Genomic DNA, 27,724 nt, shown 5'->3' with positions numbered 1-27,724 from the left:
TCACCAACCGATGCAGTGCAGTTTCCAACAAACTGCAGCCAGCGTCTGTCTTACACAGACTGGAAGGAGCTGTTTGCTTTTTCCCGGGCAGAAGGCGTGGCTCCGCCCCCTGTGTACGCCTTCCGGCGTTCCCAGCCCTCCACGAGGAAGCTGGGCTCACAAAACATGGCCGCCCCCATAGAAGAGACATAAGACTCCAAAAACATGGCGGCCGGCGTGACCTGAGGACATATATGCATTCGGTCTACGGCAAAATGGCGGCGGACCGCCGATATCGTCTTCCCAGCACATCCACCTGCACTCTGCTGAGAGGTGACATATGGATCTACAGAGATACACTGCACATAAGGTAGGATTATACCTCCTATGTCTGCTGTAATGTTACAGTCTGCTGGGTAGAGTGTTAGCTCTTGAACCAAGTCCACTTCCCACAAACACATGCTGTATTACAAGGGGGACTTGTAAGTATCAGATATATACTGACCATATATGGAGGGGCCCATAATATATACTGCCTCATAAATGAGGAAAAAAGGGAACGTTTACTCACCATACCGAACCGACAGGCACCCTCTCTTCACAATACCCTCTCCACCGGGGTGGGGGTTTGTGGACGCCTCGACTCTCTGGTCCTGGCGTCCAAACGAGCTTTTAACTCGCAAAGTCAGTCCCTTTACTGGGACTCCGTCGCGGCCGACTCAGCGCACTGGTCTGCACGCGCTTTTAGGCAGAAACCGGGGTGACCACTGGATCTCAACATCCAGCCCGTCGCCCGGCCCCGCATACTTACTTGAATATGTCGCGGCCGACCAAGCGCAATGCCATGGTCTGCACGCGCTCGTAGGCCGGCTGGGGTGACCACAAGTGTCGCCCAGTCCAGCATTTTTGCTTGAAGATCTCACAGGAAAAAAACACTGGAGAAAACTACCTAAAAAATGTCTTTTTCTTAAAGAAAAAAAGTCTTGCCAGGACCAAAAGATCCCAGCAAGGAACTTAGGTCCTTACTCCTGACTAGACAGAAAAAAACTGATTCCCTGTAGCAGAGAGAGGGAGGATATACCCTCAGGGACTGCCCCCTAGGGTGGAGCCAGAACGTTTTGTCATTCTGCCTAGTCCTACTCCTGCGGAGACAACATAACCCAGCTCTTGAGAATCAAGAAGACTACGTCTGTCAATGAGCGATAGAGAAATATTATTTTTTCAAAATTGTCGGATTTTTTTTATTAATATCGCAAAAAATAAAAAAATCGCAGAGATGATCAAATACCACCAAAAGAAAGCTCTGTTTGTGGGAAAAAAAGGAAGTAAATTTCGTTTGGGTACGGCGTTGCATGACCGCGCAATTGTCAGTTAAAGTCGCACAGTGCCGAATCGCAAAAAGTGGCCCAGATGTAAGACAGCAAAATCCTCCGGTGGTAAAGTGGTTAATATTTCGGGTTTACATACACTTTCAATACATGGCTTGCTGAGTGTGCTTTTATTTCCTTCACAATATGATGACATTGGTTTCTGCTTCTTCAAATCTACTCACTCAAAAACAATGTGTTACTTCAACAATGGAAACTTACCAATAGAGATAAAAAAAATACAAAAATACTCACCTTACCAGCTACAAAGGGGAGATCACCTGCCTTCAAAGACATCCTCAGGTCAGAAGCAGATTTACTTACTGCAGGTTTCTTCTGCTTAAAAATCAATATTACAAACATGCAATAATTATCCACTGACAATTACGAACTAGCACTAGGGCAATGTTAACTAAAATAAATATATGTGACAAGCAGGTAAAATGCTGCCCATTTGTCACCATTCCATGGTATATAATGCAGCCTAGCATGTTTTGAAGGCTGTCTTTTCCTACTACAGAAATGGCAGTATTTTAAAAAGTTGCCTCCGTATTTGTAGAGAGGCTTGAATATTTCTGATTAAGAAATAGAACAATGTAAAAACATAGCAATTAGTTCATTTACACCAATGCAAATCACTTCCAACTTGAAAGATAAATGAAAAACCCCACTTAAATGTCATTTTGTATACAAGAGTAATAACAGGTTTATTCTTCTCTTTAAAACACTCAGGTGATGTAATCAGCATTACTTCTTCATCTTTTCTACATTATAATTACCTGTAATTGCTTTTTTTTCTTCACCTTCCGCTGGGAAGTATTCTGAGCAGCCGCAGACAGAAATATTCTGTTTACTTCGAGTCCACTTTCAAGCTAGAAGATAATAAAGCAACACTGAAAAAAAACATGGCCAGCATTTACACAACAGTACTGTAACACAGTTCACATGACCACATGGACATAAACAGCATGATTACCATTATGAAAAAAACCTGGCCTTTTATTGACTGTTCAGAATGAACATGGATAGCAATCTATCTGGAAAAGCATATGACATGATGGCTTCAAAAGCTGGCTAGACAATACAAGGTAGTTGGATATGGAGGCCTGATCTGACAGCCCCGAGTATCTTTTTCTGTCAGAACTTTTCTAAATGAGAGAGAGAGGTTGGGGAGACACTCTGAACAAGTCTTCCTTAAAGGGAATGGTAGTTTAACAAGATTTCCTTGTTGGCCACTACTCATCCTGATGAGCCTTGAGCAATATTGTCAGGCATTAGAGTGTGGCTTGGTCAGATCTTCAGACTGTCATACATGCAATGGCTATGGACACCCTAAGTTACATATCACTATTTATTATCCCATGTAAGGTGCTCTGATAACTTTGGAAGTAGAGGATGCTCTATTTTGGTTCAGCAATGTACAGGGGGGCAACAGAGCAAAGCACAGGGGAAGAGGAGGGCAGATACAGGGGCGGCAGCAGTGCACATCACATTGGATCAGAGCACCGCACATGGGATCAGGGCACTGTACATGGGATCAGGACACATGGGCTCAGAGCAGCTTACATGGGATCAGGGCACATGGGATTAGAGCAGCTTACATGGGATCTGGGCACATGGTATCGGAGAAACTTACATGGGATTCAGGGCACGTGGTATAAGAGCACCTTACACACACACAGAAAACCACTCAGGTGTGAGAAGTCCAACAACCGAAGTTGGGTGCATGTCAGACCAGCAATCCCGGCAATTGTAATCTTTGGTAAAGGACTGCACTCCGACTTGAAAATTGCAAAAATGTATTTAAGAATCCAAAAATCCACGATGGACCAAATAATCAAACACAGGAGACAGAGCATAGTTGACGCGTTTCACGAAATCAAATTCGCTTAATCATAACTAGTTAATTCTTCAATAAGTTTTTGCATTTTTCAAGTCTGAGTGCAGTCCTCTACTTCCAAAGATTACATTTGCCGGGATTGCAGGTCTGACATGCACCCAACTTGGATTGTTGGACTTCTCACACCTGAGCGGTTTTCTGTGTGTGTGTGTGTAAGGTGTTCTTATACCATGTGCCCTGATCCCATGTAAGTTTCTCCGATACCATGTGCCCGGATCCCATGTAAGCTGCTCTAATCCCATGTGCCCTGATCCCATGTAAGCAGCTCTGAGCCCATGTGCCCTGATCCCATGTACAGTGCCCTGATCCCATGTGCGATCCAATGTAATGTGCACTGCTGCCGCCCTTGTATCTGCCCTCCTGTTCCCCTGTTGCCCCCCTGTACACTGATGAACCAAAATAGAGCATCTGCGCACTAAAAAAAAAAGCACTAGTTTTACAAAAATGTTACGTTTTAATATTGATTCTATTATTTATTGCCATTCTAAAAAATAATTGATGTTAAACCAACAGTTCGCCGATCACACTGATGTTCTGTGAGCTGTAAAACTGAACATTCATTTGTGAATAGATATCTTCCTGCGCTACCAAGTGCGGTGTTTGGGTTAATATTTGAACAGTGCAGCTGCAGACACAAATGTATTCCCACAGTGTAATATCAAATAAATTAATTAATAAATGTGCTGTGCTGCTCTGCGCTGCGAATGGTCACAACAGACTAAGTACAATCTAAACCAAACAATCAATGTTCATTAAAGGGCAAATCTAACAACATAAATGACAATTAATATGTAACATCCACAATGTGGCAAAAAAAAAAAAAATTTAACAACAAATTCTGTACACCAGCAGTGAATAAAAATAGTGCTCAATGTCCATCACATATAACGTGTGCTTCTATGTGTGGAAAATTCCCACACCTTTAAATCACAGTGCTTCTAAAATAAATCCACTTGTGCCACCTCAGAGCTCCCTAAACGCTCACCTTCCTGCTTCAAGTATGCACAGAGTAACACTCCTCCATCTAATTGGGGTTGTAATAAATGGTACGGACCTCCTGATCACCAGGGACCCTCCAATCATCACTCCTGATAACCCCAATATCGATGATATTGGTCCCTTTTCAGGTCTCACAGGCTCGTGTAGATTTCATGCATGTAGGAAAGAAAGGTATAGATAGCCTCCCATAGTGCAGTATAATCAATTCACCAATTTTATTAAGGTAAAAATATGCACTTGCAAGATAAAATTATATAAAATGACTTAAAACCTAAAGAAACAAACGTCGGGATTAACACCTGCCTACCTCACTTCCGGTCTGGGACTGCCACCGCCACTCTCTACACATTACATCACCATCATATGACTTGCATATTGTGGATGTTACATGTTCATTTTCATTTATGTTATAAGATCTGCCATTTAATAGATACACCATGTTGATTGTTTGATTTAGGTTGCGCTTAGTCTGTTGTGACCATTTGCAGCGCAGCACATTTATTTATAGATCTGAACATTACTTCAGGGGTTTCCTGAGATCTCAAACTTTTTGGCAAGAGTTTCTCCAATGTAAAAAGGTTAAGAAACACTGCTATAGAACATCCATGGGAATTATGGCTGCTAGTTCTCTTAAATTGTGCCTAACACACCTTAAAGTGGAGTTCACCACTTTATGATATAGACCAATATCAGGGAACTTCCAGCATACAAAACCACGCTGGCCTTACACTGATTGACTTTGCTTCATGGGTGGTCCCCGTCAGGCACCTTCACAGCTGTCAGAATACAATAGCTGCAGCAGTATTTTCGTGACTTGAGGATTCTAGGATTTTAATCTTTCAATCTGCAGGCTGAACAAAAAGAATCGTGTATGGCCAGCTGTAGAACTCGAGATATCAGAGTGCCTTATGAAACACCTATATAATTAGAGGATACACAAGCTGAATAGCTGACTGTCGTCACACCCCAAAGAATGGCTTTGTAATGTTGTTAACCTACTTCTGAATGTAGGTCATGTTTAGAACATTGGTTTAACAGAACAGATGAACAATAGGCACAAAATTAAGTTACCTGGACCGCTTTATTCTCCATTAATTTACGCTGCTGTTCCTCTGCATATAATTTCTCCTCTAACTGACGAATCTTGTTCTAAAGCAAATAAAAAATATCTGTAATAATACACTGCGAGCCTGTGTTTTCACATTTTGTGCTCTCAAACAGATCATTAACATAAAAAGTCCCACGGTTGTGTGGGTTTTAAACAGAGTTCGTGCAATTGTTAACAAAGGAGGTGACATCTCACTCGTATTTTGTAGATATTATAAATTTTAACAGAATATTCCTGAAAATAATATAAAATGTGGTGCCTGCTTTATTATTCATCTTCATTAGATATTACATATTTTATTATATATAAATTCAAGTAATAGTAGTTTGAACCTAGAGGTATGCATCAGCAAGGCTACAGCCTCCTGTGTTGAAGAAACCAACTGCTTTACAAAGGATATATACTGCCAAAAATACATAATTGTACATAATAGGCCTCATACACACTGGTCGTTATCAAAACGCCAGTAGAAAGCTGTAGCTGAAGAAGTTTTTCAGCGTTCGCTTTTTTCAGCTGTAGTGTTTTTTAGCTTTTTTTAGCAAAACTATACTCCCACAAAAGCTTATGGCTCAAAAACATTTATAAATGCCAAATAGCTGCGCTTTTCTGCATTTTTAAGCTTTTGTCAGAACTAGAGCGTTTTTACAGCTGAAAAACTAACCACTAATTCTGGGTTTTTTTCCAGCCAGAGAACGCCCCGGCCAAAAACTGCTGATAACAGCCTATGTGTGCATGGAGACATAACATGCTGGCTGCCGTATAGGTAAAGTTGATCCAGGGAATATCCGATTGCTTCTCAGGGGATCAGGAAATAATTTTTACCCCTACTGTAGCAAAATTGGATCATGCTTTGCTGGGGTTTTTCGCCTTCCTCTGGATCAACTGTGGCTATAGAATTGTGTATATGGGATTGTAGGTTTCTTTTTTTTTTTTTTTTTTATTGGTTGAACTAGATTGACTTGTGTCTTTTTTCAACCTAACTATGTAAACCTCCAATTAAAGCAGGAACAAACTACTACTGCTGCTAAATCAAAACATTTCCTGCTCAGGACTCATGGTTGTTACAGAGCCAGCACCTAACTTATTGTTAAAGAGGGCCTCCAGTTTCCAATAAGCTTCTCACTTGCAGACCCCCCCCCTCCAACCACCGGGCCAGGGTTGTGGGGAAGAGGCCCTTATCCTCATCAACATGGTATCGAAAGTTAGGGAATGTGTACATTTAACCTGTAAAAGACAACGGAAACTGACATTTCACACATATATCAAATATTGTGAGTATTATTTGTGGCTTTCGTGCAAATGCTGAGACATTTGCAAAGTATTTTTTTATACATAGACCCAAAAGTGTCCTCTGTGTGAAAAATGCCTCTTCACCACCTTCATGTAAATTGTCTCCCACTCTGATAAACTGCTATGAACCAACAAACATGTTAATTACCTCTGCAGAGTGTTGAGTGGCTGTAAGTCGAAGACACTCCTTCTCCAAAAATTCAAGCTTTTCCAATTTATCCTGTATATTTCCTTGTTGAAGAAATGTCTAGAGGCAAAGGAGAAAAGTGCTTTAGACTGAGGTTAGCTACATAGGTCTTTCGCAGGCCTCAGTGTAGGATACATTTATGACCGTTTCAGGCACACTTAGGGTGCCTTGCAAACAATAGCTTAAGCTGACCACATTCAAATCGAAATACAACACGGCCCGGCCAAATTTTGATCAATGCAGGGCAGCCCCTGCTTCACAGTAGTCAAACATTTAATGATTTCCACCATCCATTGTGTAGATGGAGGAACCTGGAGGGCCAGTTCACACCACAGAAATGCAGTCCAGATGTGTTTCTGCATGCACATTCTTTATGGGCTTTTGATGCGTTTCAGTGCATTTTTTCCTGTAATACATTCTGGTGCTTTTTATACGTTTAGCAGCGTTCCAGTGCAGTTCCTTGCAGAAAAAAAAACGCAGCATGTCCTAATTTTGTTGACTGTACTGGAGTGCACTACAATGATGTGAACTTTGCCATTGATATCCATGTAACCTACTGTTCATGCATTCTTGATGCAAAAAGAAAAAGGCACTGGACTTAAGCTGGCCAAAGATTGATCAAAATTCGAACATCTACCTTAACATTAAATGTTGGGACACTTATATCGATGATATGGCACTATCTCCCCACTATTCCTCCTTCCACTGATCAAAGGAACAATGTAATTTTTTTTGCTCCCAAGGACCACAAAGCAAAGAGACATTGTTTATTCCCACTGACAATTTGGCATTTTCTACTGCCACTGGCCAACTTTCGGCCCCCTTAAAATCTGAAGACCAGTAAACTGGCCCTTAGCCTTAAAAGGTTTTCAGACCCCTGCTCTAGTATATGCAGTATATCCAGCCTTCAGCACCACTCATCACTTAGTGGAAGACAAGTGGGCAAGGTCTGCTTCATGCTGGCTTATATGGAAAAACAGCCCTGTACTAGTTTATAGATCTGCACTGTTGAAAGCTGTAAACACTGCACACAACAGTGTCATTGTGGGGGTTTGAAGGCACTTGGCTATTGTCTGCCTGATGTTACTTCCTTTGCTGTCATCTTTCGAATGATCTCCTACCACTAAATCCACCACCAAGCCTAGTGAAAAAAAATAGCATTTCTGTGTACGGGGAAATGTTACTGAAGTTAATGTGATCAAACCATTCATCTTCAAAAAGTTTATAATAGCATAGCGATTTTAGTGGTGTCTGGTGACAGGTGGGGAATCGTGAGAGCACTGCAAAGGTAAGAGCAGGCACTTTATAGCAGTTTTCAAAAGCAGCTGCCGACATCAGAACATGATGATTATACATTGTAAGGATCTGTAATAAAAAAAAACTTGGCATATAGAAGAAGCAGAGAAAGTACCTGCTGCTCGAGCACTGTATTCTTTTCCATTTCAGCATTGTGAACCATCTTTCTCATATAGTCAAGCTGCTTCTCAAGAAGTGAGCAGCGCTGTTCTGCTGAATTCAGCTGCGTAACTACATCTAGTGCAATCAAAAGAAAGGACAACAAATAACGAAAACAAGAATAACTTAATTAGCTTATTGCGGTTTGAGAAATCTACTCCTATTGGCAGTACAGAATGGGAGCAAATGCATAAGAGATGTAACATCAATGATTGCCTGGCTTAAAGTGGACCCATCATTTAAAATTCACATGCCACCATTATTAATTACATATTATCAGGAACTTCTTATGCCTCGTACACACTCAACGATTGTTGGCCGTGAATTTTCGGCCAACGTCCAATCGGCCGATTGTCGGCTTGTTAGTATGATGCTTCCGACAATCGACTGCGACTTTTCGGCCGAACAAAATCTGGTGTGCATGCTATAAAATTTTTGTTGGCCGTCAACAGAACGACCGATTGTTCGTCAGTCAGTACAGATTTCGGCCGACAAAAGTCAGATGAGCAAGACTGGGCATGCTCAGAGAAGAAAAAACACACGGAAAGTAAACCAGCACATGACATCACTTCTGAAGTAGGTTGTTGTTGGCCGAAAAAATGTGTGTGCAGTCTAGAGCACATTTCAACCAACACAACACTGGACAAAAGATGGTCGATCGGTCAGCCGATAATCGTTGCGTGTGTACGAGGCATTACTCTCTTGCTCTGCTAGGGTTTCCTGCAAGATCATGTGGTCTCTGGCTAGTCATTACTGCACAAAGTTTAGTGTTTTCAGTCAGCAATGAGATTACCGCTTTACAAGGTAATATATTTCCAAATGTGCTTTGGACATGAAATTTTCACCACATGTTGGTAACAACCCATGCAATCCATACATACAAATAAACCAAAAAAATAAGTTATGTGTAATAAAATGGAATAACACAGGGAAAAAGTATTGAACACATGAAGAAAGGGAAATGCATAAAGGCATGGAAAGCCAAGACACCAGCTGAAATCAGTTATTAAAAAGCAATCCGGCCCCTTGTCAGTGCAAATGAATATCAGCTGGTTCAGTCTCAAAAAGGTGTCTCACAACAAACATCTCATAATGGATAAAAGCAAAGGGCTCTCTCAAGACCTTCTCAACCTTATTTTTGCAAAAGCTACTGATAACATTGGTTACAGAAGGATTTCTAAACTTCTGTTGTTCCAGTGAGCACTGTTGGGGCCATAATCTGGAAGTGGAAAGAACATCATTTCCTCGCAAGATCTCTAACAGAGGAGTGAAAAGAATTATCAAAAGGGTTGTACAAAGGACCACTTGTGAAGAGCTTCAGAAAGACCTGAAATTAGCAGGTAGAATGTTTTCAAAGAAAACAGTAATGTACTCAACCGCAATGGCCTGTATGCACGCACACCATGCAAGACTCCATTGCTAAAGTAAAAGGATGTTGAAACTCGTTTAAAGTTATACAGTTTCACTGCCGGCAACGGGTTGCGTCTTGCCATGCGATTTTGGAACTGTCAAATCACATGTCAAGTCGCCCCGGTGTGAAAAGGGAATTAGTGCTCTGGAATAAGACAAGTACACACCATAGAGGGATATGCTTTGTTTATATTTTTAGGTTTGAGGTTTACAAGCACTTTTACAACTACACTTTTCCCCCAAAAAATTACAGCCTTCTCTTCCTCTTTAGTTTCCTAACTATAACCTACCTAACTCGGTATATAATTATCTCTTTATGGTGGCTTCTGGCAACATATAATGTTTGGTGCAGAAATCTCCTCCAATACTGGCCACATGTGCCCTGCAACTCCTCAAATCATTTAATGAAGCCGCACTTTTAATGTGTCTTTTTTTTTTTGAAATAGGACTATTCTTGTGTATAGGGAGTTACTGCGCAGATGTGGTCAGTGCTAGGAGAGATTTCCACACTGCAGAAAGCTACTGCAATGTAGAGGTAAGTAAGTAAGTAAGCACCGGGGTGGGGTAGTTATAAGTTAGATAAACTTCAGAAAGGGGTATTCTATGTGCTGGGACCCAAATAAGGTTATGGACATGTTTATCATGGTTCGCCACTTGACAGTGGATCAGTAGTGCATATTATAGCACACAACAGACTTCAGAAACATATTGGAAACTAAGAACTAGAACAGTCAGGAAGCATTGGAAATTAATTAGATAAGGTCTACGCTCTGCTGCAGTGGGACTGCATGAGGCTGAGGATGCTCCAAATTGAACTCTAGTACAAATACTTCCATTTAAACATATTTCTTGATAGCCACAAAAGACACAAGTCCTCCGAATGCCTTTGCAATCTCACATTTAGCCTTGTAAATGTAATAGTAAAGTCGTCATTGGGCTGCACAAAGCCTGTGCAAAGTGAGCCAAGCTGTGGGTAGGTTTCTCCTAGGGTCTCATGTCACTTAAGAACGATGTGTGCACACTTGGAAAAGGAAGGCTGGCCATACATTAGTTAGTGTATTAGCCAGTGGGTAATCAATAATAAAAAAAAAAAATGAAAAAATTCCCCATACAAGCGAGGTGAATGGAGGATTCCTCTCTGCTATGCTATTGTATTCCAATAGCAGGGACTCCACCGCTGTCAGAATACACCGATTAGCTCTGCAGCCTTATGGCTGCAGGCATGGACCGAATTAACATTTTCCAACAGTCCTGTTTGAAAGGTATTACATCACATTCTCTTGGGCTAGAACGGCCATAGATGAATCGAAATTGAGACGATCCTCGCTGAACTGGCCAAATTTCAATCAATAAATCTATGGCCAGCTTTAATTTCTAACTAATTATCACATCTGTATTCATTAGCAAAACCGGTCAGGCTAACTTTTTACCGAGGTACCTGCTCCTTTGGCCATCTAGGCGTCCATGAAACCAATTACAGATGGTGGTGATAACATTAGTTAAAAGCAGTGCTGTACAACGATCGACAACGATCTAAGTACCATATATTCCTATAGAGACTCCGTCTATACCAGTAACTGCCAAGTGCTATATATCTATGGAATAATGTCCTCTGCCCCGAATGGGGGTGAAGACTAAGGACTAGGAATGGGACATAGGAGCTGGGTAGAATACAGCTCACAGGAAGATGTACATAGAGATATATGCCATATGAATGAAGTGGGCTGGATTGTGATACAGGAATCTTACAACAGTGTTTCGATCCAAAGTCCAGGTAAAAGTTCCTGAGAGGAAGAGTTTGTCCATGAGGACATGAACCATAACTGATCTCCTCTGGACCAGGAATTCCTGTGTGCATATGTAAAGGACTGCATATTAAATGTACTAAATGTGAGGAAGGTGAAGAACCCCATGCATGTTGTTGAGGGGACGCTTTTTGTTCTTCTATGAACGTTTTCCAACAGTCCTGTTCGAGAGAAGGTATTACATCACATGCTCTTGAGCGGGAATTGCTATAAATGGATGAAAATTGAGATGATCCACCAACCAAATCTTAATCAATCTATGGCCAGCTTTAATTTCCACTAATTATCACATCTGTATTCATTAGCTGGGAAGATAGGCTTTTTGGGGTTAGCAAAGGTTTAGTCCTTCTAAAATCTCTTTCTTGAAAAAGGGAAAAAAAAAAAAAAAAAACAATAATGGCTTTGTATGCAATACTGAAAATGATCCTTTTTCAGCCAGCCTACTTACACAGAATGCCTGTATAATTTACTGTGAGGAGCCAGTATGAAGCTTGATGTGCCCGTTTTATATTTCACGTCTATATGTCAGGAAGGATGCACCACCTTCCCCCATCTGACGCATGTCTCAGGCTCACGTGTCCTCCAGGAGCCCGAGACATCCACCACCAGTGTCAGAAAGGAGAGCGGAAAGAAGGCAAGAAACATGCTTTTCCTGATCTTGCAGAAGCGCTCAGCTCTAAACACTTTGAGGTGTCAGATCGTGACAGCGGTACATAAACAATTGCAGAACACATATTTAGTATCACTAGACATGCCCAAAAAATTGCTAGGTCAATTTATAGTTAACTATGCATCACCTACTGAATATACTGGGTTTCATTTTGGCCTGAGATACAGTTGAATCTAAAGCCACCCTATTGTGAGTCCAGCACATTCCTATAAGCCAGAGATGGACTATTACAAAAGTGTGGTTACTAGGCTTCGTAGCAAGCTCTGACTTTACAAGAAAGCTTAGAATTTCACTATGACCGAAAAGTTTTGAAGGCTGCTGCAGGTATGAACCAGCATGGGTTGGTCCCTTTGTTTTAAATCTGCATCAGTTTACTTTTTCCCTTCATTACAGTGGGGGTCGATTTACTGAAACTGGAGTTTAAAATCTGGTGCAGCTGTGCATAGTAGCCAATTAGCTTTATAACTTCAGCTATTTCAATTAGGCCCCTTACACTATGTGTCCATCGGACGGACTCCGTTTTTCTCAGTGGGGGATCGATCCGCCGATCCCCCGCTGAGCAGGAGAATGACAGCTGTTCTCCGCACTGTGTGCAGAGACACAGCTGTGAGAGCCCCATACATCTCTATGGGGGAATCGGATGGGAACGGACAGTCGGTCCGTTCGATCCGCTGGACGGATGGAAAATAGGGTTTCCATCTGTCCAGATTTGACGGATCGGATGTCAGCGGACATGTCTCCGCTGACATCCGATGCCCTATAGGGATGCATGGGGGGACCGTTCAGATCCGCCAAAAAAACTGACAGGCGGTTCTGAATAGTCCGCCTGTGTGAAAGGGGGCTTAGGCTTTGACAAAAAAACCTTGAATCTGAATGGTTTATATATAGACCTGCACCAAATTTTGCACTCTCCTTTAAAAAAAAAAATCAACCTCAATGTCTATTCATTAAAATAAAAAACAAATAAATAAATAAAAAAGGAGAGAAAAACGTTAACTGCAACTTCTCAAGCTTCCCAGCAGTGTACTTATTTAAATCTGAAAAAACAAGGTGTTTAAGCCCCCGTTCACACTGGAGCGACCTGTCAGGCGACCTGGTCGCCTGCCATAGAGAAGCTGCGGACCTGTTCTAATAGGAGCGACACAAGTCGCTCCGACTTAGAAAAAGGGTCCGGAGCTTCTTTGGGGCGACCTGGAGCGACCTGCATTGACTTCAATGTTATGAAGTCCGTGCCGGCCGCTCCGAGGTCGCGGTGCGAGCAGCGCGCCGCGACCTGTGAGGTCGCCCTGGGAAGTAGCGTCGCCCCAGTGTGAACGGGGCCTAACATTACTACTGAATTGAACATCTGAGGAAGGACATCAAATTACCAAATTACAAACACATACACAGGCCAATGCAATCATTCTCTTCTTTTTTTTTTTTACACTCTACTCTTTTATGCCTGTGGAGATAACTGTTGGATAGGTTAGTCATATACTACTTTTACACAGACTAATTGCTGACAAATTTTGCATGAAACAACCGTGTTTGTGTGAGAACTGATCCATTAAAAAGGTATACAAGGCTGAGTTTCAAACCCTCTTTCTCAGGACGTTTTTGGCATAGAATGGGTAACAGATGGACTAGATCAGTGCTCCCCAAACTGCAGCTCCTGGGCTGGATGCTGCCTTTTGGTCCCCTTTATCTGGTCCTCGGGACACTATTCCTGCCAACAACAACATGGGACACACTTCCTCCCACTGACACCATTGATGTGGACACAATTCTTCCCACTGACACCACCCACTGATGGGGAACAATTCCTCCTTGACACCAACAATGGGGCACTATTTCTCCCACTGACACCAATGATGGAGAACTATTCTTTCCACTAACACAAAAAATGTGGCATAACTCTTTCCACTGATTACAAGCACGAAGTCATTTTTTTTTTCTTTACATCTCAGCATGTTTTTCAGAGGTTTGTGTCATTACGCCTCTGTGTGCACGCAAAGCAATCTTTACATCAAGAACAGCAAGTTTTCTTTCTGACAAAAACATGATGATGGAACAAAATATGGCTGTTTGCAAAACAGCCTAAGTAGCCATTTTCTATAGCTGGCAGATTTTATATGGTGAGGCAATTTTATATGGTGAAGAGTGATGTCACTGTCCCCAGACTTATGCTTCGTGCTAAAGGGAAATAATAAAGGTATTTCAAAATAACAATGACGTACAAAGTGCTGCAACCCACAGCAAACCACACAAAAAAAAAAAAAACACAACATGATGTCCAATATCAATAAGCTAAAATTTCAAATGTTATGGGTTTCATGCTCTGTCCTGTGGACTGTTTATAGAATATGATTTAGGGCTCATATCAAACCCAAAGAGCACAGAGAAAAAAAAAAAAACCGGTACGATTGTTTAACGGTAGAGCAAGCGAGCACATGAAAACCGGATGAAAAATTAATACAAATTGTGCTCAGAAATGTAATTAAATAAGGGGAGAGAAGTGCCCCTGTTTGGAACTAGAATGTGAACATCTTCACAGTGCCAGCAGCTATGGAGGCGAGGAGGGCTTATTTTTAAGTGCTTTTACTGCTTTATTAGAATATGTTAACACTTTAATGTTCATAGTCTGGTTTTCACTCCTGAAATGTTGGGAGAGAACATCCAACGTTTTTCATATCCTAGCAACAAGGCAGGATGTGGGTATTGCTAACCCAGGGATTTTTTTTTTTTTTTTATTCAGGCTGCCAGGGGGGCTCGAATGGCCTACAAGTATGACAATTAAAGTAATAAACACTTGCCAGAGCTGCAGAATTTTTAATATCTACTGGGGCCCCTTAATTGCATAGACTATTTTTTGCAAAAAGGTGAACTTGGCCTGTAACGTAGAACTACAGGGAGGGCTATAAACGGTCAGATTTTTTTTTTTTTTCTTTGCCATCTGTGCCCCATTGGGGAGAATAACCTTCACTTCCTGTCCCATAGCCAAACAGGAAGTGAGAGGAGATCCCTGCAAATAAGGGAAATTCTTTGGGGACCCTCAGGTCACCAGAACTAGTGTCCCCATTGGAAGGTTTCCGTTTATAACTTTTCTTAGGACAAACTTTTAATGAATAATGGTAAACAGGACAAATAGAGAGGGGGGCACAGACAGCAATAATAAACTGACAAAGCTTCTAATCCCTCCCCATTCTAGCCAAATCTAAAAAAATAAAATAAATGCCTTTAGTTGTACTTTAAGCTAGTCATGTGACTATGAATAGACTTGAGAGGCGCAATCTAAGAAAATGTTTTGATCAGTCTGCTGCTGCTGCTGCAAAAAAAGGTTTTTTTGAGTTACCATAAAATCGATTTCTCTGATGTTCATTGACTGACACAGCTCCTGATATTCATAGCCATTGGGTTATACTGCCCCCTACATGAGTAGGACACTAGGCAGAAAAGAATTCTGGCAACACCCATGGGCAATCCCAGGGGGTATACTCCCTCTGCTATAGCCACTCAGTTTTGTTACAAGCATTGTCAGGAGATTTATAACTCCAAAGAGGGGTGGGTGCTGTGTCTGTTAATGAACATCAGAGAAATGGATTTTATGGTAAGTCAAAAATCCCATTTTCTCTTTCGTTCATTGATGGACACAGCTTTTGATATTCATAACCATTGGCATGTCCCAAAAGGAGTGTTAAACATGAGGGGAGGGAACAACAAAAAAATTCCCAAGGTTAAAACAACATTAGCCAACCAGGCAACAGGAGCTCAACCAAACAACTGGATTTCACCGGAAAAAAATAACACACCCTCAAAGAGGATCAGGTCCTCTTAAAACAGCAGCCTGTAAACCTTGCGGTCAAAGAATCCACAGATGCCAACACACCCACTTTATACAACTTTGTGAAAGTGTGCACCGACGACCAGGTGGCCGCCTTGCAAACCTGCGTCAGTGACGCCTGATGACGGAAAGCCCAGGAGACACCAAGCGCCCGAGAAGAGTGCGCCTTGACAGGAAAGGAGGAACCTGACCCCTAATGGAATAGGCCTGAACTACCGTCTGTCTGATCCATCTGGAAATGGTCACAGAGGAAGCGGACAACCCTTTTCAAGGTCCATCCGTGAGCACAAAGAGTCTGACTTCCTGAGAGACTCCATAGCTGCCAGGTACACTTAATTGCCTGGACCACATCCAAGTCATTGCAAGGCAATATCCTTTGAATGTTTAGGCCTGGGACACAGGGAAGGCAACACAATGTCTTCATTCAAATGAAACTCAGAGACAACCTTTTGAACGAACGACTGACAGGGGTGAAGAACCACCTTATTCCTGTGAATCACCAGGTAAGGTGAATGACAGGATAATGCCGCCAGTTCCAACAACCTGCATGCAGAGATGATAGCCACTAAAAAGGCCACCTTCTGGGACAGCACAAGCAGGGGAATCTCCCGAAAATGTTCAAAGGGAGGCTTCTGTAGAGCTGAAAGCACCAAATTAAGATCCCCAAGGCGGCAACAAAGCCCGCACTGGAGTAACCAAATGTCAGACACCATGAAGAAAGGTACGCACCAGGGAGTGTGTGGCCAAAGGTCATTGGGAGAAGACCGCCAAAGCCGACACCTGGCCCTTGATGGTACTCAAGCCCAATTTCTGTTCAACCCCCCGTTGAAAAAAGGTCAAGATCCGAGCCACGAGAAGGAGCGAGGAAGAAGCCCAAGACACTCACACCGAATTCGCATTGTGATCTCCAGGTTCTCCACCAGAGCAGAGAGAGACTCCTCCCACAGAAGGGGATCATCCAGGTAGCCCAGTACCACAATCCCCCTTTGGCGTAGCACAGCTAGCACAGGGGCTAACACTTTTGTGAAGACCTGAGGAGCAGACCAAAGGGTAACGCCACAAACTGATAATGCTCCTCTCCCACAGCAAAGTGGAGAAAACTCTGGTGACTGGCACATATTGGAATGTGAAGGTAGGCATCCTTGATATCGATAGAGGCGAGGAAATCCCCCTGATGCAGGGATGCCATCACCGTTTGAATGGACTCCATTCTGAACTTCTGTACCCGCACAAAGCAGTTTAGCACCTTGAGGTCCAGGATTAGATGCACTTTGCCTTCCTTCCTGGGAACTGTGAACAGGTTTGAGTAAAAACCCTAAAAACGGGGTGATTGTCCCGAGGCTGGAACCGGGACAATCAAGCCTTGAAAAAAAAGGTCTTGTACCGCTTCAAAACAGGCCCTGTAAGCGGTCTCTGGACAGGCGCAAGTTGAAAGGAAAAAACCTTGCTGGGGGACAAGAGCTAAACTCAATCTTGTAGCCGGACCAAATTACTTTGTGGACCCACTTGTCTTGCACCCGGGAAGTCCGCGGGTCCAGAAACCAATCAAAGATGTCTCCCCACCCACAATGCGGGTGAGGGGGAACCTTTATGCAGAAGGAGCCTTGTCCATGGGTCTGGAGAAGCCTGATCTTGGCTTGCCAGACCAGGTTTGTTTGGATCCTCCAGAAGAGGCCCTGAAAGGCTTCGAGCCCTTGTCAATCGACCCTGAGGAACGAAATAACTTCTTATAAGCTGAGAACGAAGGCCCACATCTACAACGAGGTTTGTTGCCTTTAGTAGCCTGTGGAAAAAAAGTACTCTTCCCCCCCGTGGGACCTTTTAATGATGTCATTCAGGGTAGCTCCAAACAGGCGATTTCCTTTTAAAAGGAAGATCAGTCAAGGCCTTTTTAAGTCTGATCCGCAGACCAGCACTTGAGCCAAAAGACACGCCGAAGGACCACTGCCAAAACAGAGGCGAGCCACCAGGGGAGCCGCATCCAAAGAGACATCACAGATAAACTGCAGCCCCTGGACCAACTGTTCTGCCAGCTCAAAGGCAGGGGGGAGCTGTTCCCCCTCCAGGTCATGGCATAGGAACTTAGCCCACTCTGTCAGAATATGAGACACTAGGGCAATGGTGAATACTGGCCTCCATCGCCGAACCAGCCAGAGTGTACATGGTGCGGGCCACAGTCTCCGCCTTCCGGTCAGCCGGCTCCTTAAAGGCCAGTGACTCTTAAACCAGAATCATGGTTGCCTTCTTTAATCTGGAAACCGGAGGGTCCACCACCGGTGGCACAGTCCACTTCTTAAGAAGGGACTCCTCATAGGGGTAATGCCTAGTAAAGCGCTTATGGACCCCACGAGGATGCTTTGGTCGTCCCCACCCTTTAGTGACAATTCTGTCAAAGTAGGTAGGGAAAGGAAACACCTTTGCCGCTTTGGATGGCTTGTGAGTGCCAAAGGGCACCTGTGCCTCCGTCCCAGCTTCAGCCGCGTCCTGCCTCTTCAGGGTCTTATGCCCAGTGCATCCACTAACGTCTTTTCGTGCGTGGTTGCAGACGTGGAGGAATCATCCTATCAGAGGATTCCAGGCACGTGGTTGCAGAGCCAGCAGGGTGACCCACGTCCGCGGCGGTGGAATCAGATTCTGGATCTGATGAGAGAGATGAGGAAGGGGAAGGTGGGGGCGCTTTTTGCTAGCCCGTCGCCCGCAAGCCACCTCCACTCGGGACACAAGGGACTCCAGTACCAGTGCATGGATGGATGGTTGGGACCCTTAGCCTCAGAGAGGGGAATCAGGTTGGGAAATGCGCTCCAAAGACACCATGGGCCACCAGGGGGACCCCACAAAAAGTGTAAAAACACTAACGGACAGCCCACACTGTGCTGGCAGCACCACCCAGTCGCCAGGCACAAACCACCAAGCAATCCTCAGCAGAGAGAGAGAGAGGACCCCACCAGACTCCCCACCCACAGAAACAGGCAACTGCAGCCACTTGGAGAATCTGCACTACACCTGCAGCGATCAGGAAGTAAAATGATCCAAGAGAGATAGCACCAGGGGATGGTGAAAAGTTGGAAAAGGTGAAGGTATGTGGCGCTGCCAGAGATACATTATATTATATAGGCGTCATATAGCTTCACTATATTAGTATGAATCGTGACAAAGGGTGTAGGATCACTAAAGAATCAAAGGAGTAATCCAATGTGTGTCAGTGTAAACAGGTAAGTATTGCATTGAAAATAATTCAATAAATAAACCAAGGAGTAATAAGTAAATAAATATGTCACTAAAATAAATTCCTGTGAATAATCAAATAAATATCCTAAAAATTCAGTGAATAACTCAATAGATAAATGATCACAAATAGTGAGGAAAAAAATCTCAATATATACACGGTCAATAATCCAAATATGCAATTAGATTAAAGTGACTAAGTGCACATATGATTTACAAAGTGGCTAGTGCAAAGTGTAGGGTCACTAAATATAAAAAAAAGTGACCGATACATACTGGTATATCACTGTGAAAAATTCATTAGATAAAAATATAAATAAATGCTACAGTATACAATATTAATTAAACCAAATGGCATATGATATGATGACTGAATAAATATGCAATTGGTAAACTAAAGTGACTGGTGCCAAGGTGACCAAGTGCACAATAGAAAAACGCCCATATAGTGATTAAATGAATTAATTAATAAAGGTAATACAGTTTTTAACTATATATAACGCTCCGGATTGCACTTATATCTTTGAATGTGTAATATTTCATTGTTTCATTCATTTTTAGATTTAGTGACACTACACTTTGCACTAGCCACTTTGTTAATCATATATGCACTTAGTCACTATAATCTAATTGCATATTGGATTATTGACCGTGTTTATATATTGATATTTTTTTCCTCACTATTTGTGATCATTTATCTATTGAGTTATTCACTGAATTATTTGGATATTTATTGATTGATTATTCACAGGAATTTATTTTAGGGACACAATGATTTATTTATGGAATTATTTTCAGTGCAATACTTACCTGTTTACACTGACACACATTGGATTACTCCTTTGATTCTTTGGTGATCCAACACCCTTTGTCACGATTAATACGAATATAGTGAAGCTATAGGACACCTATATAATATAGTGTATCTCTGGCAGCGCCACATACCTTCACCTTTTCTCTTACCTACTCCTTGTGGATGATACTAGCATTCTGTGACCCTCCCTTTCGGACTTACAGCATCTGCTACAGGAGTGTGAGTGGGCTATATGCAGATGTGCATCTGCCCCTCACAGCTTAAGTTATTACTAAAACCAGTATTAATCAAATGCCCAAGCAATTTAGTATGACAAGTGTAGATACATTTATATAGTCCTAAAAGAGCTACCATAATTCTGTGCTGCTGCAGCCCGCAATTAAATGGAGTTTGATAGCCCTGCCTAGATGATACCTAAACACAAAACGAGTCCCTTCTGGTTCTGGGGGGGAAAAGCAGTTGAATACATAGTCAGGGGGGGGAGTGCTATGATCTCTGTAGGACGTAATATTACTTATAAAAATACACTTACACATTACTTAGAATACAATAGCTTTATGTAAAGAATACATTCGATGCTATGTCCTCTATTGTTTCTGCTTTTATACATAAATCCTAAATAAAGCACAGGTAGAAGGATTACCATTATTACCATTTTTCTGCCGTACAGCTTCACGCTGAGCAGCCTCACTCTTTTCTTTTTCAGACAAAGCTTTCTTGTGTTCATTGTTCTCCACGGACAAGCTTGTTAAACAGTTCTGTGCTTTAAACTTCTCCAATTCTAACCGGGAAATCTTCTCTTGAAGAGTTTTTAGAGCAGACACCAAAGCTGTTGTGAATGATAGGTCAAAGAGTTCATATAAACCTGCTATCATCAAACATGAGTGAAGAAAAAAAGCAAACCTTAAAGCACACCTAACACAAACCAACAAATTACATGCACTGTAAGGCCTCATTCACATTCTGAATTTGCAAAATTATGCATTTAATCCAGGCATAGATGGTGCGATTTTCTTTCCTACAACCACACTGACTGTTGATAGGGGAATACCCCTCTCGTGGTGCGGGGGGAGCCGTTCAGGCCAGAAGAACACAGTGTGCTTATTTCCAGAGGCTATAGCCGCTAGCAATAAATCGCATGAAAACCCAACAGCCTGGTTCTACCCAAATCATTCAATCAACTTGGGTACAATCAGCCTGCCCTTGGCCAGCTTTAGAGAACATTTCTAAATGTATATAAATACAGAGTTAAGCATCGAATCCTTTAATCTGACATTTTTATTGATTTCCAGATGAGAAAAAAATGCAAACTTCAGTGACAGTTTGCAACGGTAAAAAGATGTACAATTGACCAGCAATCGAAATTATGAAAGGTAAATGACAGAACATGCTACATATTCCTTAATTTTGGAATGTTTTAACTGAACTAAGTCAACTAAACTAAGGGCGGCTTCACAACCCTGCTTTGGTCAAAGAGCAGCTAACCAGCGGTTTTCATGCGGGTTAGCTCTGCTTTCCCATAGAATTATTTTATGACCTGCGGAATTTGGTGCATTTTCAGGTAGCGCATCAAAACCCCGGGACATAATTATTGAGTGGTATAAGAAAAGCTACCTCCCGCCTGCCCCCCTCTTATTTAATTATTTGCCTTGAATTGCTCCTTACCTTTGCTATTGGGAACTTCTAGAACACTGTAAGAGGGAGAATTTGGATCTTTCACAGTAGAAGATGAATTTTTTCTTGATGAAGATCTGGATTCAAAAAGGTCAGAAAGTGCTTTGCCGGCAGGAGGATGATAAAAACTGGGCAAGTAACTGTCTTTTAACACAGAATCCATTTTAAAAAGCTGCAAACAAAAATTATAAACATTAACTCTTAAAAACATATAGTGTGTACATAAGAATACTAAAAATCCTGGGGTTTCCACTACCTCATCCTATTCTTAGGCCTCCACACAGACCTCACATGTAACAGAGACCTGCCAAGTTGTCCACCACGCCAGGCATCATTTACACTGGGCAGCAGTGGACCTGTGCTCCATCAGAAGTCCATATAGAGGCCTTATAAATAGGAGGGTAGTGGAACCCCTACTGTTTTTAGTACAAACGTTTCTTTTATTAGTAAGTTTAGACTTGCATACTAAAAATAGAGCAGTGTGAACTATCTTAACCTGCTAAAAATGTTGTATATCCATTCAGTTAGTTTTCTAATAAAAAACACCAAAGTCCAAACTACGGTATTTACTTTTTACAACTACAGTCAAAGCAATGGACTTTAATCATAGCAGCAATTCAATGGTGAAGTGACTGTAGATCACCAATTAAGTTATCTTTCTGCTTTCTCCTCCAATCAGCAAGCCCTTTTATACTGAAGACTAGTTTAAAAGACAGATCGAGGTGCTATTTCTAAATACAACTCTAATTCCAAAAAAGGTTGGGTTGCTGTGTAAAATCTACATTAAAAAACAGAATGCTATAACTTGTAAATCTCATTAACCCATATTTTATTCACAATAGAAAATAGATAACATATCAAATATTTAAACTGAGAAAATGTACCATTTTAACAAAAAATAAGATCATTTTGAAACTGGTAGCAGCAACATGTCTAAAAACAGTTGGGACAGGGCAACAAAAAGTTGGCAAAGTAAGCGGTACTAACAAGGAATAGCTGGATGAACATTTTGTAGCTAATTAGGTTAATTGGCAATAGGTCAGTAACTTTGTCAGAGCTTATCTGAAGTAAAGATGGACAGAGGTTCACCAATCTGTGAAATGCTGCATCTAAAAATGGTCAAACTATTTAAGAATATTGTTCCCTAACGTAAAATTGCAAAGACTTTAAACATCTCATCATCTACTAGTACATAATATCAAAAGATTCAGAGAATCTGGAGAAATCTCTGTGCACAAGGGACAAGGGTGAAAGGCAATATTGGATGTCCATGATCTTCGGCCCCTCAGACGGCACTGCATTACCACTTCCCACCGACATGGCCCATACACGTGGCCTCTTGGCAGGTGGGTTTTAATGCTAAGAGCCTGAATATATGCGGCCTAATGTAAACAGTTTTCTGTACCGAGAGCGTGCACCCTGTGTGCTCCCAGCACAGGACACAGTCGCAGGTGGGGACTGGGAAGCTCCCGATGTATACTTGCGATCTGAAGTTTTACGATCATGTGACCACTGTGCCAGCCATTTTTTCTTAAAATGGTACATTTTCTCAGTTTAACCCTTTTGCTGCCAGAGCAATTTTTGCATTTTTTGCACAAGTTTTAAAAATCATTTTAGATCTAGATAATAAAATAGTGGCAGTTCCAATTTTTTTATGCGACACAATATTACCGCAAAGGTCTAGAAAGCACAAAACATTTGTAAGAAATACACCAAAGTTAATTTTAAAAAGGCACACAAACGCAATAAAAGGGACCCAATTTTTGGTACAATAGAAAAGATAAGGTTGCACCGAGGAGTGCACCATTCACGCCTGAGCGTATCAATTTACTGGCCTTTCTCGGGCTTTAAGCGTTTTTGCAGCTTTTTTAAAGCGTATTAGAGCATTATTACAAGCGTTTTACAGCTTCAGGCGTTTTTGTTTAGCCAATTGAAAGCACTATGGGGAGGAGAGGGAGAGGAGATTAGGGGTGGAGAGCTGCTTTTTGAGAAGAAAACGCTCACAAAAAGAAGCTCATGTACGTTTTTGAGCAACAGGTGTTTTGCTTCAGGTGACAGACAAAACACTCAGATGTGAACAGAGGCCATTAAATGAATGGGATTTGGCTTGTTGAACGTTTTAGAGCTACAAGCAGAAAATTGCTCAGGCGTGAATGGGGCTTAAATAGATACCAAACAAGTAAAACCTTAAAATTTGTGTGCGCCAGAGAAATGGCGACAGACTTCACTACCCTATATTTTCCATTGGCAACATTTTAAAAGTCCCCTATAGGTCATCAGTTACTCTAGAGAGGTGGTGTGGTGCTAGAAATATTGCTCACACTCCGGTGATATGCAACATGTGTTCAGAAATCAGTGTTTTCATTCATTCGTGCGTTTATCTTGGTACATGTATGTATGTGGGGGAGGGGGGCCCTCAAACATTTTTTGGGGAGGGATTTTATGTGCCTGAATGTATTTAAAAAATTTTTACAATTACAAAAAAAAAAAAAAAAAAAACGGAATTTTTGTAAAATCTTACCTGTAAAATTCCTTTCTCTGAGTCCTCCGACAGTCGCCGCCTCTTCATATTCGTCACATATGGGGTATTAGACTTTGCTCCGAAGGAGTAGCTAGGCAACAGAATATGTTAACATTAAAGCTTTTAACATATCCCACCCTCAAGGGGTGGTCCCCTCAGTCAATACCCTCCTACTTCCTGCAACCATATCTCAGTTTTAGTGGAATAGCAGTAGAGTATACAACCAAACCCCAAAAGAGGGGTGGGGGCGGCGACTGTCGGAGGACTCAGAGAAAGGAATTTTACAGGTAAGATTTTACAAAAATTCCGTTTTTCTCTTACGTCCTCCGACAGTCGCCGCCTCTTCATATTCGTCACATATGGGGACGTCCCAAAGCAGTGCAAACATGAGGGGTGGGAAACGCATCCGCGCCGAAAGGCAACGCAGTCTCCGCATCAAAGAAAGGAACCTTACCAAAGGAAGGAAACCAGCTGGGCAATAGAAACAAACAAGTGCTCAACAGGAGCAACAACCCAGGAAAAGACAAAAAAACCAGGGGATACAAAACTTATCCCAACAGCCAGAGGTCCCTAACAAGGGACCCTAGGGAACTGCCGCACTAAGAACCTTGCGGCCAAAGGAAGCATCCGCCGATGCCTGAACATCTACTTTGTAGAATCTTGTGAACGTGTGTACGGTCGACCAGGTCGCCGCCTTACACACCTGGGCTACAGAAGCCCCATGACGACAGGCCCAAGACGTACTCAAAGATCTAGTAGAGTGCGCCTTCACAGGCACAGGGGGAATCTTCCCCTGCAAAGCATAGGCCTGTTCAATGGTCTGCCTGATCCATTTTGCGATGGTAGAGGCCGAAGCCGCCATGCCCTTCCGAGGACCCTCTGGAAGAACAAACAAGGAGTCCGTCTTTCGAAAAGACTCAGTCGATTTAAGGTAAACCCTTATCGCCCGAACAACATCCAGAGAATGCAATCTCACCTCCTTTGGATGTTTAGGCTTCGCGCACAGCGAAGGCAAGACAATATCCTCATTAAGATGGAATTCCGAAACTAGTTTCGGAAGAAAAGAAGGATTAGGTCGTAAGACCACCTTATCCAAATGAACAACCAGGTACGGAGACTTGCAGGACAAAGCTGCCATCTCCGACACTCTGCGAGCCGAAGTGATCGCCACCAAAAAGGCGACCTTTTTGGACAACATAGACAATGAGATCTCCCTGATCTGTTCAAAAGGAGCACGTTGCAACACAGACAGAACGAGATTCAAGTCCCAAGGGGGCAAAGGATCCCTCCTAGGAGGAACCAGATGCCGCACACCCTGAACAAAAGTGCCAACCAAGGAGTTGGAAGCCACGGGACGTTGAAACAGAACGGCCAGTGCAGACACCTGACCCTTTATCGTAGCCAGCGCCAAACGCTGATCAACACCCGTTTGAAGAAAAGACAGCACACGGGAAACCGAGTACGTGCGGGGTGAAAACCCCCTGGACTCACACCAGGCAAAATAGGCTTTCCAAGTACGGTAATAAACCTTCCCCGAGGAAGAGTTCCTCGCGTTGATCAAAGTATGAACGACCTCTGGAGAGAGACCCCTCTCCTTCAGGACCTCGGTCTCAACAGCCAGGCCGTCAAAGCCAGCGACTGTAAAGCAGGATGGAATATCGGTCCTTGAGACAGTAGATCGTCTCGAAGAGGCAGACGCCACGGAGCGTCGACAGCCAGATTCACGAGGTCTGCGTACCAAGACCGGCGAGGCCAGTCCGGTGCCACAAGAATCACCGTGCTGCGTTCCGAGTGTAACCTGCGAAGGAACCTGGACAGCAACTGAATCGGTGGAAACGCGTACATCAGCCTGTACTGATGCCACGGGGCCACTAATGCGTCCGACGCGTCTGCCCGAGGGTCGCGCGTCCTTGCCACGAACCTTTTCACCTTGTTGTTGAGACGAGACGCGAACAGGTCCACATCTGGAAGACCCCACTTCGCGCACAACATCTGGAAGACAGCCGGGTGGAGAGACCATTCCCCCTGATCCAGGGTCTGGCGACTCAGATAGTCCGCCTGCCAATTCTCCACTCCCGGAATGTGAACCGCCGTTATCGCCGGGACATGAGTCTCGGCCCAAGACAGAATGTCGGCCACTTCTCGAGCCGCTCGGGCACTCCTGGTGCCCCCTTGGTGGTTGATGTAGGCCACCGCCGTGGCATTGTCCGTCTGCACCCGAACCGGGCAGCCCTGCAGCCGGCCCGTCCAGCGATGAAGACAGAGCTTTATCGCACGCAATTCCAGAATGTTGATCGGAAGGGAAGACTCCCCCTCCGACCAATTCCCCTGGGCGGATAGAATGCCCAGAACACCACCCCAGCCCGACAGGCTGGCATCCGTGGTGATCACCGTCCACGAGACAGGACGAAACGACTTGCCCCCGGACACCATCGGGGACTGGAGCCACCGCAGAAGGTTTCTTCTGGTGCGATGACTCAACGAGATTTGAAGATCCAGAGATTGAGGTCGCCCGTCCCACCTGGACAGGATCTCCGCTTGGAGACCCCGCGTGTGAAACTGGGCGAAGGGAATCGCCTCGAAAGCCGAGACCATCAATCCCAGACATCTCATGCACGTCCGCAGAGACGAGTGCGGAACGTCCCTGAGGGACCTGACTTCCTCCTGAAGAGTTTTGAGTTTGTCTTCCGGCAGGAAGACCTTCGCCTGCACCGAGTCCAGAAACATTCCCAGGTAGGGAAGACGAACCGACGGACTCAGTGTCGACTTTGGAAAATTTATCGTCCAACCAAACTCCTGCAGAGTTTGCATCGTGACAGACAGGTCCTTCTCCAGACCCTGGCTGGTCGCAGACCGAACCAGAATGTCGTCCAGATACCCCAGGACAGAAATGCCCTGGGCCCTCAATAATGCCAGAACCGGTGCAAGCACCTTGGTGAAGACCCGCGGAGACGAGGCGAGACCAAAAGGCAACGCCACGAACTGGTAATGATCCTCCGCAATGGCAAATCGAAGGTACCTCTGGTGACCCTCGAAAATGGGGATGTGAAGATACGCATCCTTCAAATCGATGGAGGCCATGAATTCCCCCGGAACCAGGGCAGCCACCACCGACCGCAGGGATTCAATGCGGAACTTGCGAACCCGCACAGAGCGGTTCAGAGCCTTCAAGTCCAGAATTGGACGAACCTTGCCCTCCTTTCTGGGCACGGTGAACAGATTGGAATAAAACCCCCGAAATCTGTCCCGATGAGGCACCGGAACCACCACTCCCTGAGCCCTCAGGTCCCGCACCGCCAGGTGCAGGTCCCGCAAACGCTCTGGAGACAGTTGAAGATTTGAGGGAAAAAATCTGCTCTCCGGCCGAGAGAGAAACTCGATCTTGTAACCAGATCGAACGATCTCCTGAACCCACCTGTCCCGCACACGGGCCAACCAGGGTTGAAGAAAACCGAGCAAACGTCCCCCCACCCCAAAACTGGATGAGGGCGCCCCTTCAG

The 27,724-nt window shown here is 43.5% G+C and overlaps 1 protein-coding gene across 3 annotated transcripts in view; it reads right to left on the bottom strand.

Moving 5' to 3' along the window:
* Positions 1–27,724, bottom strand: part of CEP57L1 (centrosomal protein 57 like 1) — a 69,616-nt gene that overhangs the window by 23,437 nt on the left and 18,455 nt on the right. Inside the window, exons 2-8 of one of the 3 annotated variants that reach the window (XM_082252058.1) lie at positions 21,695–21,875; positions 20,682–20,858; positions 8,242–8,363; positions 6,792–6,890; positions 5,317–5,394; positions 2,126–2,218; positions 1,602–1,685 (exon numbers count right to left, since the gene is read on the bottom strand). In XM_082252058.1, coding sequence (XP_082108184.1) covers positions 1,602–1,685; positions 2,126–2,218; positions 5,317–5,394; positions 6,792–6,890; positions 8,242–8,363; positions 20,682–20,858; positions 21,695–21,866 — 825 coding nt within the window. In that variant the 5' untranslated portion in view covers positions 21,867–21,875. The remainder of the gene's footprint in view (positions 1–1,601; positions 1,686–2,125; positions 2,219–5,316; positions 5,395–6,791; positions 6,891–8,241; positions 8,364–20,681; positions 20,859–21,694; positions 21,876–27,724) is intronic. The other 2 variants (XM_082252059.1, XM_082252060.1) reach the window with 2 other exon arrangements.

This window comes from Pelophylax lessonae (assembly GCF_965119305.1).
Source record: "Pelophylax lessonae genome assembly, chromosome: 3".
NCBI classification, from domain to species: Eukaryota; Metazoa; Chordata; class Amphibia; order Anura; family Ranidae; genus Pelophylax; species Pelophylax lessonae.
Note: the sequence above shows the minus strand (reverse complement) of the source record. Positions and strands in the feature narration are given on the sequence as shown.